Source organism: Oncorhynchus mykiss, chromosome 19, assembly GCF_057628025.1.
Source record: "Oncorhynchus mykiss isolate SJ-2025 chromosome 19, ASM5762802v1, whole genome shotgun sequence".
In the NCBI taxonomy this organism is placed as follows: domain Eukaryota; kingdom Metazoa; phylum Chordata; class Actinopteri; order Salmoniformes; family Salmonidae; genus Oncorhynchus; species Oncorhynchus mykiss.
In genome coordinates this window covers 530001-545442 of record NC_143040.1, presented here as the reverse complement: position 1 = coordinate 545442, position 15442 = coordinate 530001, and the positions used below count along the sequence as shown (strand labels likewise).

The following is a 15442-nucleotide window of genomic DNA, read 5'->3' as shown; positions in this document are numbered from 1 at the left end:
TCAGACGTATCTAATTGATGATGATGATGGATGCAAACTACTGCGATATATTGATAAATTATACGTCTTTGGTCCCCAGGGGGGAAAAAAAACATCGCATTTGGAATAAATCTGGATATAAAAAGAATCGAGATCAATTGATTCATTAAGTAGGGGACGAAATCATTTCTTATTTTCTAAGTTTTATTTTAATACCAGGCCTAAGTACTCGATCCCAGAGAAATGTTTTGTCAATGACAGACGCTAGCAAATGTTAGTTAAAGTCATGGCTTTGGTCAAACAAAGTTATTTTATTGCGGGTCGTTTCTCCAGCAACCACCGGTGGTTGAATCCCAAATGCAACCAACATGTAAGTACATCTACTTGACCGATAATCACTGAAATGTCTCTCTTTGTTTTATACAACGTTTATACTAGCTAACTAAGTATGGCTAATGCTAACATAAGTAGCTGATTAGATCCTCCTTGGCCGCTGGCCTCGGGTTACTGATTTAGCAGAGGCATCATGTGTAGCTAGATAATATCCGGCCCGTGTGTAGGTGTACGCCGTCAGCGGACTGACCACAGCGGCCAGGTCATCCCAGACACAGAAGGACCGCAAGAAGGAGCTGTCCGATGACGGGCCCGGCCTCCAGGACTTTATATCCGGGGAGCTGTCTGAGAAGAACAACTGGGAGGAGTACAGGGGTAACCTGAAGAGACAGAAGGGAGAGAGGTGGGGGGAATAGAGGTTCCTTTATATATGATGCTTCCTTTATATATGACGCTTCCTAAACGGTACACTATTCCCTATGTAGTGCACTACTTTTGACTCTGACCCCATGGGGCTCTGGTGGATGGAACGGGACCTATGTGTGTACCTAAACAATTTGTCTGTACTACCTATTCCCTATATACAGGTTATTTTAATGTCACCTTTTGTTTATCTAGGCAAGTCGGTTAAGAACAAATTCTTATTTACAATGACGGCCTACCAAAAGGCCTCCCAGGGGGGCTGGGATTAAAAATAAAATGTAAAAATAGGACAAAACACACAACGACAAGAGAGACACCACTACATAAAGAGAGACCGAAGACAATATAGCATGGCAGCAACACAGCATGGCAGCAACACAGCATGGCAGCAACACAGCATGGCAGCAACACATGACACAGCATGGCAGCAACACAACATACAGCATGGCAGCAACACATGACAGCAACACAGCTAGGCAGCAACACAACATGGCAGCAACACAGCATGGCAGCAACACATGACAGCAACACAGCTAGGCAGCAACACAACATGGCAGCAACACAGCATGGCAGCAACACTGCATGGCGGCAACACATGACACAGCATGGCAGCAACACAACATGGCAGCAACACATGACACAGCATGGCAGCAACACAACATGGCGGCAACACATGACACAGCATGGCAGCAACACAACATGGCAGCAACACAGCATGGCAGCAACACATGACACAGCATGGCAGCAACACATGACACAGCATGGCAGCAACAAGATTGAATACAGGGTTGCAAAATGATCCCAGATTTCCCAGAAATCCTGGTTGGAGGACTCCATATGTCCTGCTCATCTCATCTCATCTCTTCCAAGTGGGATTTCTATAAAACCTGGGAATGTTAGGGAACGCTTCTAGAATGTTGCAACTCTAAACTCAACTCTAAGCCCCGCCTTATCTCAGCTCACTGGTCACCATAGCAGCACCCACCCGTAGCACGCGCTCCAGCAGGAATATCTCACTGGTCACTCCCCAAAGCCAATTCCTCCTTTGGCCGCCTTTCCTTCCAGTTCTCTGCTGCCGATGACTGGAACGAACTGCAAAAATCACTGAAGTCGGAGACTCACATCTCCCTCACTAGCTTTAAGCACCAGCTGTCAGAGCAGCTCACAGATCACTGCACCTGTACACAGCCCATCTGTAAACAGCCCATCTATCTACCTACCTCATCCCCATAGGGGCGGCAGGGTAGCCTAGTGGTTAGAGCGTTGGACTAGTAACCGGAAGGTTGTGAGTTCAAACCCCCGAGCTGACAAGGTACAAATCTGTCGTTCTGCCCCTGAACAGGCAGTTAACCCACTGTTCCCAGGCCGTCATTGAAAATAAGAATTTGTTCTTAACTGACTTGCCTGGTTAAATAAAGGTAAAATAAAAAAAAATAAAAAAAAATTATTTATCTTGCTATTTTGCACCAGTATCTCTACTTGCACATCCATCTTCTGCACATCTACCATTCCAGTGTTTAATTGCTATATTGTAATTACTTCGCCACCATGGCCTATTTATTGCCTTTAACTCCCTTATCTTACTACATTTGCACTCACTGTATATAGACTTTTCCTATTGTGTTATTGACTGTATGTTTGTTTATTCCGTGTGTAATAAAACTCTTGAGTCCGTTGAACACAGGACCGTGTCCGTCCACTAACCAATGTCTGGGTGACTGTTGTGATAGGCTGAGACTTCCCCCGTGGCTGAAGACTGAGATTCCTATTGGCAAGAACTACAACAAGCTGAAGAACACCCTGAGAGACCTCAACCTGCACACGGTGAGTTGGGGTGTGTGTATGTGTGTGTGTGTGTGTCATGCAAACCCAATCAAAACTAGGGACCCTTTTCAAGTATGTTTCGTTCTCGTGTTTTCATGTTGTTTAGGTGTGTGAGGAGGCCAGGTGTCCTAACATTGGGGAGTGTTGGGGAGGAGGGGAACATGGTACGGCCACAGCTACCATCATGGTGAGTTTACTAGGAGACCAGGTGTCCTAACGTTGGGGAGTGTTGGGGAGGCGGGGAACATGGTACGGCTACAGCTACCATCATGCTGAGTTTACTAGGAGACCAGGTGTCCTAACGTTGGGGAGGAGGGGAACATGGTACGGCTACAGCAACCATCATGGTGAGTTTACTAGGAGACCAGGTGTCCTAACGTTGGGGAGGAGGGGAACATGGTACGGCTACAGCTACCATCATGGTGAGTTTACTAGGAGACCAGGTGTCCTAACGTTGGGGAGGAGGGGAACATGGTACGGCTACAGCTACCATCATGGTGAGTTTACTAGGAGACCAGGTGTCCTAACGTTGGGTAGGAGGGGAACATGGTACGGCTACAGCTACCATCATGGTGAGTTTACTAGGAGACCAGGTGTCCTAACGTTGGGGAGTGTTGTGGAGGAGGGGAACATGGTACGGCTACAGCAACCATCATGGTGAGTTTACTAGGAGACCAGGTGTCCTAACGTTGGGGAGGAGGGGAGGAGATCACAGCCACCATCATGCTGAGTTTACTACTCACATATTGACTTGTATATCTGACAACTCAACCACACGTACTGACATATGCATGTCTCTCCCTCTCTCCCTCTGTTTCTCTCTCTGTCTCTGTCTCTCTCTCTCTCTCTGTCTACCTCTCTCTCTCTCTCTCTCTCTCTCTACCTCTCTCTCTCTCTCTCTCTCTGTCTCTGTCTCTGTCTCTCTCTCTGTCTCTGTCTCTCTCTCTGCCTCTCTCTCTCTCTCGCTCTCTCTCTCTCTCTGTCTCTCTGTCTCTCTCTCTCTCTCTCTCTCTCTCGCACTCTCTCTCTCTCTCTCTCTCTCTCTCTCTCTCTCTCTCTCTGTCTATCTCTGTCTCTCTCTCTGCCCCTCTCTCTCTCTCGCTCTCTCTCTCTCTGTCTCTCTCTCTCTGTAGTTGATGGGGGACACATGTACCCGTGGCTGTAGGTTCTGTTCTGTGAAGACCGCTCGTCAGCCCTCTCCCCTGGACCCAGATGAGCCCTATAACACAGCCAAGGCCATCGCTGCCTGGGGACTGGACTATGTGGTTCTGACCTCTGTAGACAGAGACGGTAGTAACTCAGACATCTCCTTCTGTTTCTCTCCCTTTTTATATACAGTGGGGCAAAAAAGTATTTAGTCAGCCACCAATTGTGCAAGTTTTCCCACTTAAAAAGATGAGAGGCCTGTAATTTTCATTATAGGTACACTTCAACTATGGTGTGAAATACGTTTTCATTTTAATTTCACCTTTATTTAACAAGACAGTTAAGAACCACATTCTTATGTACAATAACGGCCTACCACCGGCCAAACCCGGACGACGCTGGGCCAATTGTGCACCGCCCTACGTGACTCCCAATCACAGCTGGTTGTGATACAGCCTGTATTCGAACCAGGGTGTCTGTAGTGACGCCTCTACCACTGAGATGCAGTGCCTTAGACTGCTGCGCCACTCGGGAGCCGTGACTCAAATATCTTTTTTCATTCTCTGTCGTCTTGATCCATTAGACTTCCCTCTCCAGGTCCACTTCCTGTTTATTTCTCATATACACAGGATAGCCATGGCGTCCACCGTCCAATGAAACTCTTTCTCTGAACGTCTGCTGTTGATGTGAATCTTGTCTGACTGGTGCTGACTGACGTCAGTGACCTTAATGACCTGCCTGTCGACTGATTGGTTAATGGGTTGTTGTGTTTGACAGATATCGCTGACGGAGGGGCGGAGCATTTTGCCAAGACCGTCTCCAACCTGAAGGAGAGGTACTCATCCATCATCCATCCTTTCAGCCATTAATTAATTCATCCATCCATCATTCATCCATTCAGCCATTAATTAATTCATCCATCATCCATCCATCATCCATCATCCATCCATTCATCCTTTCAGCCATTAATTAATTCATCCATCATCCATCATCCATCCTTTCAGCCATTAATTAATTCATCCATCATCCATCCATTCATCCTTTCAGCCATTAATTAATTCATCCATCCATCCATCATTCATCCTTTCAGCCATTAATTAATTCATCCATCATCCATCATCCATCCTTTCAGCCATTAATTAATTCATCCATCCATCCATCCATCATCCATCATTCATCCTTTCAGCCATTAATTAATTCATCCATCATCCATCATCCATCCTTTCAGCCATTAATTAATTCATCCATCATCCATCCTTTCAGCCATTAATTAATTCATCCATCCATCCATCCTTTCAGCCATTAATTAATTCATCCATCATCCATCATCCATCCTTTCAGCCATTAATTAATTCATCCATCATCATCCTTTCAGCCATTAATTAATTCATCCATCATCCATCCATTCATCCTTTCAGCCATTAATTAATTCATCCATCCATCATCCATCCATTCATCCATTCATCCTTTCAGCCATTAATTAATTCATTCATCCATCATTCATCCTTTCAGCCATTAATTAATTCATCCATCATCCATCATCCATCCATTCATCCTTTCAGCCATTAATTAATTCATCCATCCATCCATCCATTCATCCTTTCAGCCATTAATTAATCCATCCTTTCAGCCATTAATTAATCCATCCTTTCAGCCATTAATTAATTCATCCATCATCCATCCATTCATCCTTTCAGCCATGAACTAATTCATCCATCCATCCATCCATCCATTCATCCTTTCAGCCATTAATTAATTCATCCATCATCCATCCTTTCAGCCATTAATTAATTCATCCATCATCCATCCATTCATCCTTTCAGCTATTAATTAATTCATCCATCCATCATCCATCCATCCATCCGTCTGTATATGACTGACTTATTAAACCACTTTGTCTTCTGACTAAATGTTGTTGTCTCATCCAGGAAGTCCCAGATCATGGTGGAATGTCTGACCCCTGATTTCAACCACTTGGCCTTCTGACTAAATGTTGTTGTCTCATCCAGGAAGTCCCAGATCATGGTGGAATGTCTGACCCCTGATTTCAACCACTTGGCCTTCTGACTAAATGTTGTTGTCTCATCCAGGAAGTCCCAGATCATGGTGGAATGTCTGACCCCTGATTTCAACCACTTTGTCTTCTGACTAAATGTTGTTGTCTCATCCAGGAAGTCCCAGATCATGGTGGAATGTCTGACCCCTGATTTCAACCACTTTGTCTTCTGACTAAATGTTGTTGTCTCATCCAGGAAGTCCCAGATCATGGTGGAATGTCTGACCCCTGATTTCAACCACTTTGTCTTCTGACTAAATGTTGTTGTCTCATCCAGGAAGTCCCAGATCATGGTGGAATGTCTGACCCCTGATTTCAACCACTTTGTCTTCTGACTAAATGTTGTTGTCTCATCCAGGAACTCCCAGATCATGGTGGAATGTCTGACCCCTGATTTCAACCACTTTGTCTTCTGACTAAATGTTGTTGTTGTCTCATCCAGGAACTCCCAGATCATGGTGGAATGTCTGACCCCTGATTTCAACCACTTTGTCTTCTGACTAAATGTTGTTGTCTCATCCAGGAACTCCCAGATCATGGTGGAATGTCTGACCCCTGATTTCAACCACTTTGTCTTCTGACTAAATGTTGTTGTCTCATCCAGGAACTCCCAGATCATGGTGGAATGTCTGACCCCTGATTTCAACCACTTTGTCTTCTGACTAAATGTTGTTGTCTCATCCAGGAACTCCCAGATCATGGTGGAATGTCTGACCCCTGATTTCAACCACTTTGTCTTCTGACTAAATGTTGTTGTCTCATCCAGGAACTCCCAGATCATGGTGGAATGTCTGACCCCTGATTTCAACCACTTTGTCTTCTGACTAAATGTTGTTGTCTCATCCAGGAACTCCCAGATCATGGTGGAATGTCTGACCCCTGATTTCAACCACTTTGTCTTCTGACTAAATGTTGTTGTCTCATCCAGGAAGTCCCAGATCATGGTGGAATGTCTGACCCCTGATTTCAACCACTTTGTCTTCTGACTAAATGTTGTTGTCTCATCCAGGAACTCCCAGATCATGGTGGAATGTCTGACCCCTGATTTCAACCACTTTGTCTTCTGACTAAATGTTGTTGTCTCATCCAGGAACTCCCAGATCATGGTGGAATGTCTGACCCCTGATTTCAACCACTTTGTCTTCTGACTAAATGTTGTTGTCTCATCCAGGAACTCCCAGATCATGGTGGAATGTCTGACCCCTGATTTCAACCACTTTGTCTTCTGACTAAATGTTGTTGTCTCATCCAGGAACTCCCAGATCATGGTGGAATGTCTGACCCCTGATTTCAACCCCTTTGTCTTCTGACTAAATGTTGTTGTCTCATCCAGGAAGTCCCAGATCATGGTGGAATGTCTGACCCCTGATTTCAACCACTTTGTCTTCTGACTAAATGTTGTTGTCTCATCCAGGAAGTCCCAGATCATGGTGGAATGTCTGACCCCTGATTTCAACCACTTTGTCTTCTGACTAAATGTTGTTGTCTCATCCAGGAACTCCCAGATCATGGTGGAATGTCTGACCCCTGATTTCAACCACTTTGTCTTCTGACTAAATGTTGTTGTCTCATCCAGGAAGTCCCAGATCATGGTGGAATGTCTGACCCCTGATTTCAACCACTTTGTCTTCTGACTAAATGTTGTTGTCTCACCCAGGAACTCCCAGATCATGGTGGAATGTCTGACCCCTGATTTCAACCACTTTGTCTTCTGACTAAATGTTGTTGTCTCATCCAGGAAGTCCCAGATCATGGTGGAATGTCTGACCCCTGATTTCCGAGGAGATCTGGCAGCGGTGGAGAAGATCGCCCAATCAGGGCTGGACGTTTACGCCCACAATGTGGAGACCGTCCGCGAGCTGCAGAGGTACGGGCCCTGACCCTTACGTGACCCTATTCCCTATACAGGGGACTACGTTTGACTCGGGCCCATAGGGAACAGGGGGTTGTTAGGGGACGCAGACTGTAAAGCATGGCTACACTGTTAGGACCCTGGTCAATATACCTCTACCTGTCTGTCTGGTCTCAGAATAACTATACCTGTCTGTCTGTCTACCTGTCTGTCTGGTCTCAGAATAACTATACCTGTCTGTCTGGTCTCATAATAACTATACCTGTCTGTCTGTCTGTCTACCTGTCTGTCTGGTCTCAGAATAACTATACCTGTCTGTCTGGTCTCAGAATAACTATACCTGTCTGTCTGTCTGTCTACCTGTCTGTCTGGTCTCATAATAACTATACCTGTCTGTCTGGTCTCAGAATAACTATACCTGTCTGTCTGGTCTCAGAATAACTACCTGTCTGTCTGGTCTCAGAATAACTCTACCTGTCTGTCTGGTCCATCAGGTTATTTCTCCTCGTCTGTCTGTCTGTCTGTCTGTCTGTCTGTCTGTCTGTCTGTCTGTCTGTCTGTCTGTCTGTCTGGTCCATCAGGCTATTTCTCAGCAGCTTCTCTCTCTCCCTGACCTGCTCCACTGTGAACCCAATGAAAGGAAACACCTTCAGCTGTAGCCTGGGTTCCAGTCTGTTTCTCCCTGACCTTCAGCTGTAGCCTGGGTTCCAGTCTGTTTCTCCCTGACCTTCAGCTGTAGCCTGGGTTCCAGTCTGTTTCTCCCTGACCTGCTCCACTGTGAACCCAATGAAAGGAAACAGCTTCAGCTGTAGCCTGGGTTCCAGTCTGTTTCTCCCTGACCTTCAGCTGTAGCCTGGGTTCCAGTCTGTTTCTCCCTGACCTTCAGCTGTAGCCTGGGTTCCAGTCTGTTTCTCCCTGACCTGCTCCACTGTGAACCCAATGAAAGGAAACAGCTTCAGCTGTAGCCTGGGTTCCAGTCTGTTTCTCCCTGACCTTCAGCTGTAGCCTGGGTTCCAGTCTGTTTCTCCCTGACCTGCTCCACTGTGAACCCAATGAAAGGAAACAGCTTCAGCTGTAGCCTGGGTTCCAGTCTGTTTCTCCCTGACCTTCAGCTGTAGCCTGGGTTCCAGTCTGTTTCTCCCTGACCTTCAGCTGTAGCCTGGGTTCCAGTCTGTTTCTCCCTGACCTTCAGCTGTAGCCTGGGTTCCAGTCTGTTTCTCCCATCATTTCAGTGCTCGACATGACACAGAGTACAAGGAGTGGAATGTTAACACAACAGGTTCTGGATTCCAGGCTACTTCTATTTTTCTTCATGGATTCCCCAGTTGACCGTATTTGTTTTCCCTAACCCATGGTGCAGTACACTTCCTGTCCACCAGGAAGGGGGAAGGAGACGGTGGACTTGCTGTGAAGGAACTGTCTTTGTTAATAGGTTGTAATACCGACTCTGACCAGCAGGTGGCAGCAAAACGCCCCCGTTTTTAAAATAGAAACTTGACTGTTGTATCACGTCTATCCTAGACAATAACCTTCATATAATGGACTCTGGTCCAACTTAGTGCACTTAATAGGGAATAGGGTGCACTTCATAGGGAATAGGGTGCGCTTCATAGGGAATAGGGCGCAGTTCAAATGAAGTGCACTTCATAGGGAATAGGGTGCACTTCATAGGGAATAGGGCACCATTTGGGACTGGATTCAAAGGTTTTTGCAGTTCACCTGAATACAGATCGGCACCAGAGGAACCGTCGAGGCTGAATATATTGTCCGTAACTTACTGACGGAAAAGACATCATTTATATGATCTCTTCATGACCTTTTGACCCCACAGACATGTCCGTGATCCGCGGGCGAACATCGACCAATCCCTGAATGTCCTGCGTCATGCCAAGGCCCTCAGACCAGACATTCTCACCAAGACCTCCATCATGTTGGGTCTCGGAGAGACGGACCGGCAGATTTATAACACACTGACCGGTACACACACACACACACACACACACACGTCTGGGAGAGACGGACCGGCAGATTTATAACAATCTGACCGGTACACACACACACACACACACACACACACACGTCTGGGAGAGACTAACAGATATTATATATTTGTAACCAGTAACGGTGTTGTTGTTGTTGTTGTTGTTGTTGACAGAGCTGAGAGAGGCAGGAGTGGATTGTCTAACACTGGGACAGTACATGCAGCCCACCAAACGCCACCTCAAGGTACAGCGCACACACACACACACACACACAGAGCCAACCACCCAGGCAGCAGGATTTCAGTTCAGAATAACCGTGTGTGTGTGTGTGTGTGTGTGTGTGTGTGTGTGTGTGTGTGTGTGTGTGTGTGTGTGTGTGTGTGTGTGTGTGTGCAGGTGGAGGAGTATGTAACTCCTGAGAGGTTTGGCCACTGGGAGGAGGTGGGGAAGGAGATGGGATTCGTCTACACAGCCAGCGGACCCTTAGTGCGCTCCTCATACAAAGCAGGTGAGACACGGATACACACACAGACACGGAGACACACACAAGGAGACACACACAGACACGGATACATAAATATGGATACTACTAATCAGAGTAGATTCATTCACCTCCTTATAAATAAAAACTCTGATTAACTCACTCCACCCTCTCCACTCCTCTCATTCTCCACTCCTCTCATTCTCCACCCCTATCATTCTCCACCCCTATCATTCTCCACCCCTATCATTCTCCACCCCTATCATTCTCCACTCCTCTCATTCTCCACTCCTCTCATTCACCACTCCTATCATTCTCCACCCCTATCATTCTCCACCCCTATCATTCACCACTCCTATCATTCTCCACTCCTATCATTCTCCACTCCTATCATTCTCCACTCCTATCATTCTCCACCCCTATCATTCTCCACCCCTATCATTCTCCACCCCTATCATTCTCCACCCCTATCATTCTCCACCCCTATCATTCTCCACCCCTATCATTCACCACTCCTATCATTCTCCACCCCTATCATTCTCCACCCCTATCATTCTCCACTCCTCTCATTCTCCACCCCTCTCATTCTCCACCCCTCTCATTCTCCACCCCTCTCATTCTCCACCCCTCTCATTCTCCACTCCTCTCATTCTCCACACCACTCCTCTCATTCTCCACCCCTCTCATTCTCCACTCCTCTCATTCTCCACTCCTCTCATTCTCCACACCACTCCTCTCATTCTCCACACCACTCCTCTCATGCTCCACCCCTCTCATGCTCCACCCCTCTCATGCTCCACCCCTCTCATGCTCCACCCCTCTTTCTCCACCCCTCTCATGCTCCACCCCTCTCATGCTCCACCCCTCTCATGCTCCACCCCTCTCATGCTCCACTCCTCTCATTCTCCACACCACTCCTCTCATTCTCCACCCCTCTCGTTCTCCACTCCTCTCATTCTCCACTCCTCTCATTCTCCACTCCTCTCGTTCTCCACTCCTCTCATTCTCCACTCCTCTCATTCTCCACTCCTCTCATTCTCCACTCCTCTCATTCTCCACTCCTCTCGTTCTCCACTCCTCTCATTCTCCACTCCTCTCATTCTCCACTCCTCTCATTCTCCACTCCTCTCATTCTCCACTCCTCTCGTTCTCCACTCCTCTCATTCTCCACTCCTCTCATTCTCCACTCCTCTCATTCTCCACCCCTCTCATTCTCCTCTCCTCCTTCTCCACCCCTCTCATTCTCCACTCCTCTCCACTCCTCTCATTCTCCACTCCTCTCCACTCCTCTCATTCTCCTCTCCTCTCTCTCTCCTCTCTCTCAGGTGAGTTCTTCCTGAAGAATCTGTTAGAGAAGAGGAAGGCAGCGGCAGAATAACCTGATCACCTGGACTCACCTTTACCTGAGTCCTGGCGTCTCCTCCTTTCAGATTCCTCTCTCCCTCCATAAAGCTACTCTAGATACACTGTATTACAATATAATATACTACAATAGCTACAATATAAAGTTCTCCAATCCAGAATATGAGCTACTACAGGACTCTGTTCATGTTGATGTCTCGTTCTGTACATTATAACCAGTGATGTAGTGGGGGGTAATAGTCTGGGAAGACAAAGGGGGGTAATTGCCTGGGAAGATAAAGGGGGGTCGACCTCCACTCCACCACTGGCTATAGATGTATGATTCATATCAGTCAGCAACACACACATTCACACAGTCAACCAACGCATCAGGAGGGCAGAGGGGGACAACACAACACAATAATTTGATTATTGACATGATACTCGGATGAGAGAGAATGACTTGAGGGGTTTGAAATGTGTTGCTATGTGATCGGTGTGTTGCTATGTGACTTGGAGTGTTGTTTTATAATGACTCACGGCTGTACATTAAAAGTATTCAATCATGACTTATCATTCCAATGTGTGTGTGTGTGTGTTTGAGAGATTGGGGCAATATGAATCTAGTGGGTTAATGGACAGGGCCATAGTGCACTAGATAGGGAATAAGGAACTAGGGCCCTTAGTGCACTAGATAGGGAATAAGGAACTAGGGCCCTTAGTGCACTAGATAGGGAATAAGGAACTAGGGCCATAGTGCACTAGATAGGGAATAAGGAACTAGGGCCCATAGTGCACTAGATAGGGAATAAGGAACTAGGGCCCATAGTGCACTAGATAGGGAATAAGGAACTAGGGCCATAGTGCACTAGATAGGGAATAAAGAACTAGGGCCATAGTGCACTAGATAGGGAATAAGGAACTAGGGCCCATAGTGCACTAGATAGGGAATAAGGAACTAGGGCCCATAGTGCACTAGATAGGGAATAAGGAACTAGGGCCATAGTGCACTAGATAGGGAATAAGGAACTAGGGCCCATAGTGCATTAGATAGGGAATAAGGAACTAGGGCCCATAGTGCACTAGATAGGGAATAAGGAACTAGGGCCCATAGTGCATTAGATAGGGAATAAGGAACTAGGGCCCATAGTGCACTAGATAGGGAATAAGGAACTAGGGCCCATAGTGCATTAGATAGGGAATAAAGAACCATTTGAGACATAACATATGTCCACTAATGTCCACAACTCCCCCTAAACTGACTTAAGATACGTGGTTAAGGACCCCTGTCTAGTCTGGGGACGTCCCAAACGGCTCCCTGGTCCCTACTCTGTATATATATATACATGATTATATATACATGTATATATATATACATATATAGTGCACTACTCTTGGACCCCTGTCTAGTCTGGGGACGTCCCAAACTGATCCCTGGTCCCTACTCTGTATATATATACATACATATATAGTGCACTACTCTTGACCAAGGCCCATTGGGAAACACGATATAATTTTAGGTTGAACACTAATACCTGAAGCAGTAACAAAGCATTGAGAGAGTCCGTGATGACAGTTCACATCTTGTTTTATTTAAGTCGCAGGTTGATGACATCACCAGTCTATATAAAAAGGCAGGATATGAAAGGATCTGTTCAATCTGAAATGACGCCCTCTATAGGGCCGTACGTTGGACCAGGAGAGCACCATGAAAGGGGAACACCCTCTATAGGGCCGTACGTTGGACCAGGAGAGCACCATGAAAGGGGACGTTATTTAAGACTCTTATTTAAGACATTATTTCTGTCTGTATAAAATCGGAACCAGTGATTGGTCAGTTACAACAGGACATGAGACAGTATTAACGTGATTGGCTAGTTACAACAGGACATGAGACAGTATTAACGTGAGTGGCTAGTTATAACAGGAAATGAGACAGTATTAACGTGATTGGCTAGTTATAACAGGAAATGAGACAGTATTAACGTGATTGGCCGGTTATAACAGGAAATGAGACAGTATTAATGTGATTGGCCAGTTATAACAGGAAATGAGAGACAGTTAATTAATGTGATTAGTCAGTTATAACAGGAAATGAGAGACAGTTAATTAATGTGATTAGTCAGTTATAACAGGAAATGAGAGTCCGTATTAATGTGATTGGCCGGTTATAACAGGAAATGAGAGGCAGTATTAATGTGATTGGCCGGTTATAACAGGAAATGAGAGGCAGTATTAATGTGATTGGCCGGTTATAACAGGAAATGAGAGGCAGTATTAATGTGATTGGCCGGTTATAACAGGAAATGAGAGACAGTATTAATTAATGTGATTAGTCAGTTATAACAGGAAATGAGAGGCAGTATTAATGTGATTGGCCGGTTATAACAGGAAATGAGAGGCAGTATTAATGTGATTGGCCGGTTATAACAGGAAATGAGAGGCAGTATTAATGTGATTGGCCGGTTATAACAGGAAATGAGAGGCAGTATTAATGTGATTGGCCGGTTATAACAGGAAATGAGAGACAGTATTAATTAATGTGATTAGTCAGTTATAACAGGAAATGAGAGGCAGTATTAATGTGATTGGCCGGTTATAACAGGAAATGAGAGGCAGTATTAATGTGATTGGCCGGTTATAACAGGAAATGAGAGGCAGTATTAATGTGATTGGTCAGTTATAACAGGAAATAAAACCGGCAGCATCAAAACATATTGATTATCAATGATAGTCCTCGTAGAGGAAGAACGGTAGGTGAGGGGGGGGGGGGGGGGGTGATTCTGAGGGGTGTGTGTGTCAGACGTTGGTCTTCTTGGTCGGGGGTTCAGGGTTGATGCTGAGGGGTGTGTGTGTGTCAGAGTCAGACTGTGGTCTTCTTGGTCGGGGGTTCAGGGTTGATGTTGAGGGGTGTGTGTCAGACTGTGGTCTTCTTGGTCGGGGGTTCAGGGTTGATGTTGAGGGGTGTGTGTCAGACTTTGGTCTTCTTGATCAGGGGTTCAGGGTTGATGTTGAGGGGTGTGTGTGTGTCAGAGTCAGACGTTGGTCTTCTTGGTCAGGGGTTCAGGGTTGATGTTGAGGGGTGTGTGTCAGAGTCAGACTTTGGTCTTCTTGGTCGGGGGTTCAGGGTTGATGCTGAGGGGTGTGTGTGTGTCAGAGTCAGACTGTGGTCTTCTTGGTCGGGGGTTCAGGGTTGATGTTGAGGGGTGTGTGTGTGTCAGACTTTGGTCTCCTTGGTCGGGGGTTCAGGGTTGATGTTGAGGGGTGTGTGTCAGACTTTGGTCTTCTTGGTCGGGGGTTCAGGGTTGATGCTGATACGAGGGACTCCGGCCGTGGGCGTGTAGGGGATACGAGATGTCGTCACCTTCTTACCGATGGTTTCGATCTGCAGGAAACACACACAGAGGAGATGCGGTCTGGTTATTGTAGTGAGAACATAGTTTTACTGGGTGAGTGAACCTCGTCCCCCCAGGCCTGACATGCTGGGGGCATGGAGCCTGGTAACAGTGTGGGTCTGTGTGTATGTGTGTATGTGTATGTGTGGAGGGTAACATGCTAATCAATTAAAATACTGAGCGAATCACATGACTATGGAGGCGTGGCTCTAAATGGAGGCGGGACAGAGCCTGAGACTGTTGTATAATGTAGGACGATGTAAAAATGGTGAAAATGGCCGATCAAAATAGATTATCTCATTAACCATATTATTTTTGGGAAGACTTAATTTATTCCGAGATCCGGACAAAATAAAGTTTATATGTGAAAACTATTTATAAGATAACAGTACTTTACAATTTTCCTAAATCACTTCCTTGTTTGAAATCGCTGGCGCCTTGAAGTCCACAACAACGTAGAGGGAGGGGCCTAACGGTTAGACTGGTGACGGACTGACAGATCAGCCAATTAAAACCCAGCGGCTGTTCACACTGCTCCTGCCATACCACTTCCAGCGCTGTGAAACCAGGCGGTTAGAGAGTGAGCATATGTGTGTGTGTGTGTGCGTGTGCGTGTGCGTGTGTGTGTGT

General features: G+C 46.2%; 2 protein-coding genes across 4 annotated transcripts in view; one reads left to right on the top strand and one right to left on the bottom strand.

Annotated features, from left to right (window-relative positions):
* Nucleotides 1-2: 2 nt before the first annotated feature.
* On the top strand, nucleotides 3-11986 carry LOC118936497 (lipoyl synthase, mitochondrial). 3 transcript variants are annotated; one of them, XM_090209521.1, is made up of 11 exons: nucleotides 3-349; nucleotides 540-715; nucleotides 2466-2559; nucleotides 2666-2746; nucleotides 3693-3849; nucleotides 4483-4540; nucleotides 7500-7628; nucleotides 9445-9590; nucleotides 9769-9839; nucleotides 9992-10103; nucleotides 11402-11986. In XM_090209521.1, exons 1-11 carry the CDS (start codon nucleotides 251-253, stop codon nucleotides 11452-11454), a joined length of 1176 nt encoding a protein of 391 aa, XP_090065647.1. In that variant the 5' UTR covers nucleotides 3-250; the 3' UTR covers nucleotides 11455-11986. The 3 variants fall into 3 exon arrangements, with proteins under 3 accessions (XP_090065647.1, XP_090065648.1, XP_090065650.1); XM_090209522.1 differs by lacking the exons at nucleotides 7500-7628; nucleotides 9445-9590; nucleotides 9769-9839; nucleotides 9992-10103; nucleotides 11402-11986 and adding an exon at nucleotides 6120-6192; XM_090209524.1 differs by lacking the exons at nucleotides 7500-7628; nucleotides 9445-9590; nucleotides 9769-9839; nucleotides 9992-10103; nucleotides 11402-11986 and adding an exon at nucleotides 5634-5706.
* A 1001-nt stretch (nucleotides 11987-12987) lies between these two features.
* Nucleotides 12988-15442, bottom strand: part of LOC110518820 (UDP-glucose 6-dehydrogenase) — a 24038-nt gene continuing 21583 nt past the window's right edge. Inside the window, exon 12 of the mRNA XM_090209516.1 lies at nucleotides 12988-14802. Within this exon, the coding sequence (XP_090065642.1) occupies nucleotides 14689-14802 (114 nt within the window). The 3' untranslated portion in view covers nucleotides 12988-14688. The remainder of the gene's footprint in view (nucleotides 14803-15442) is intronic.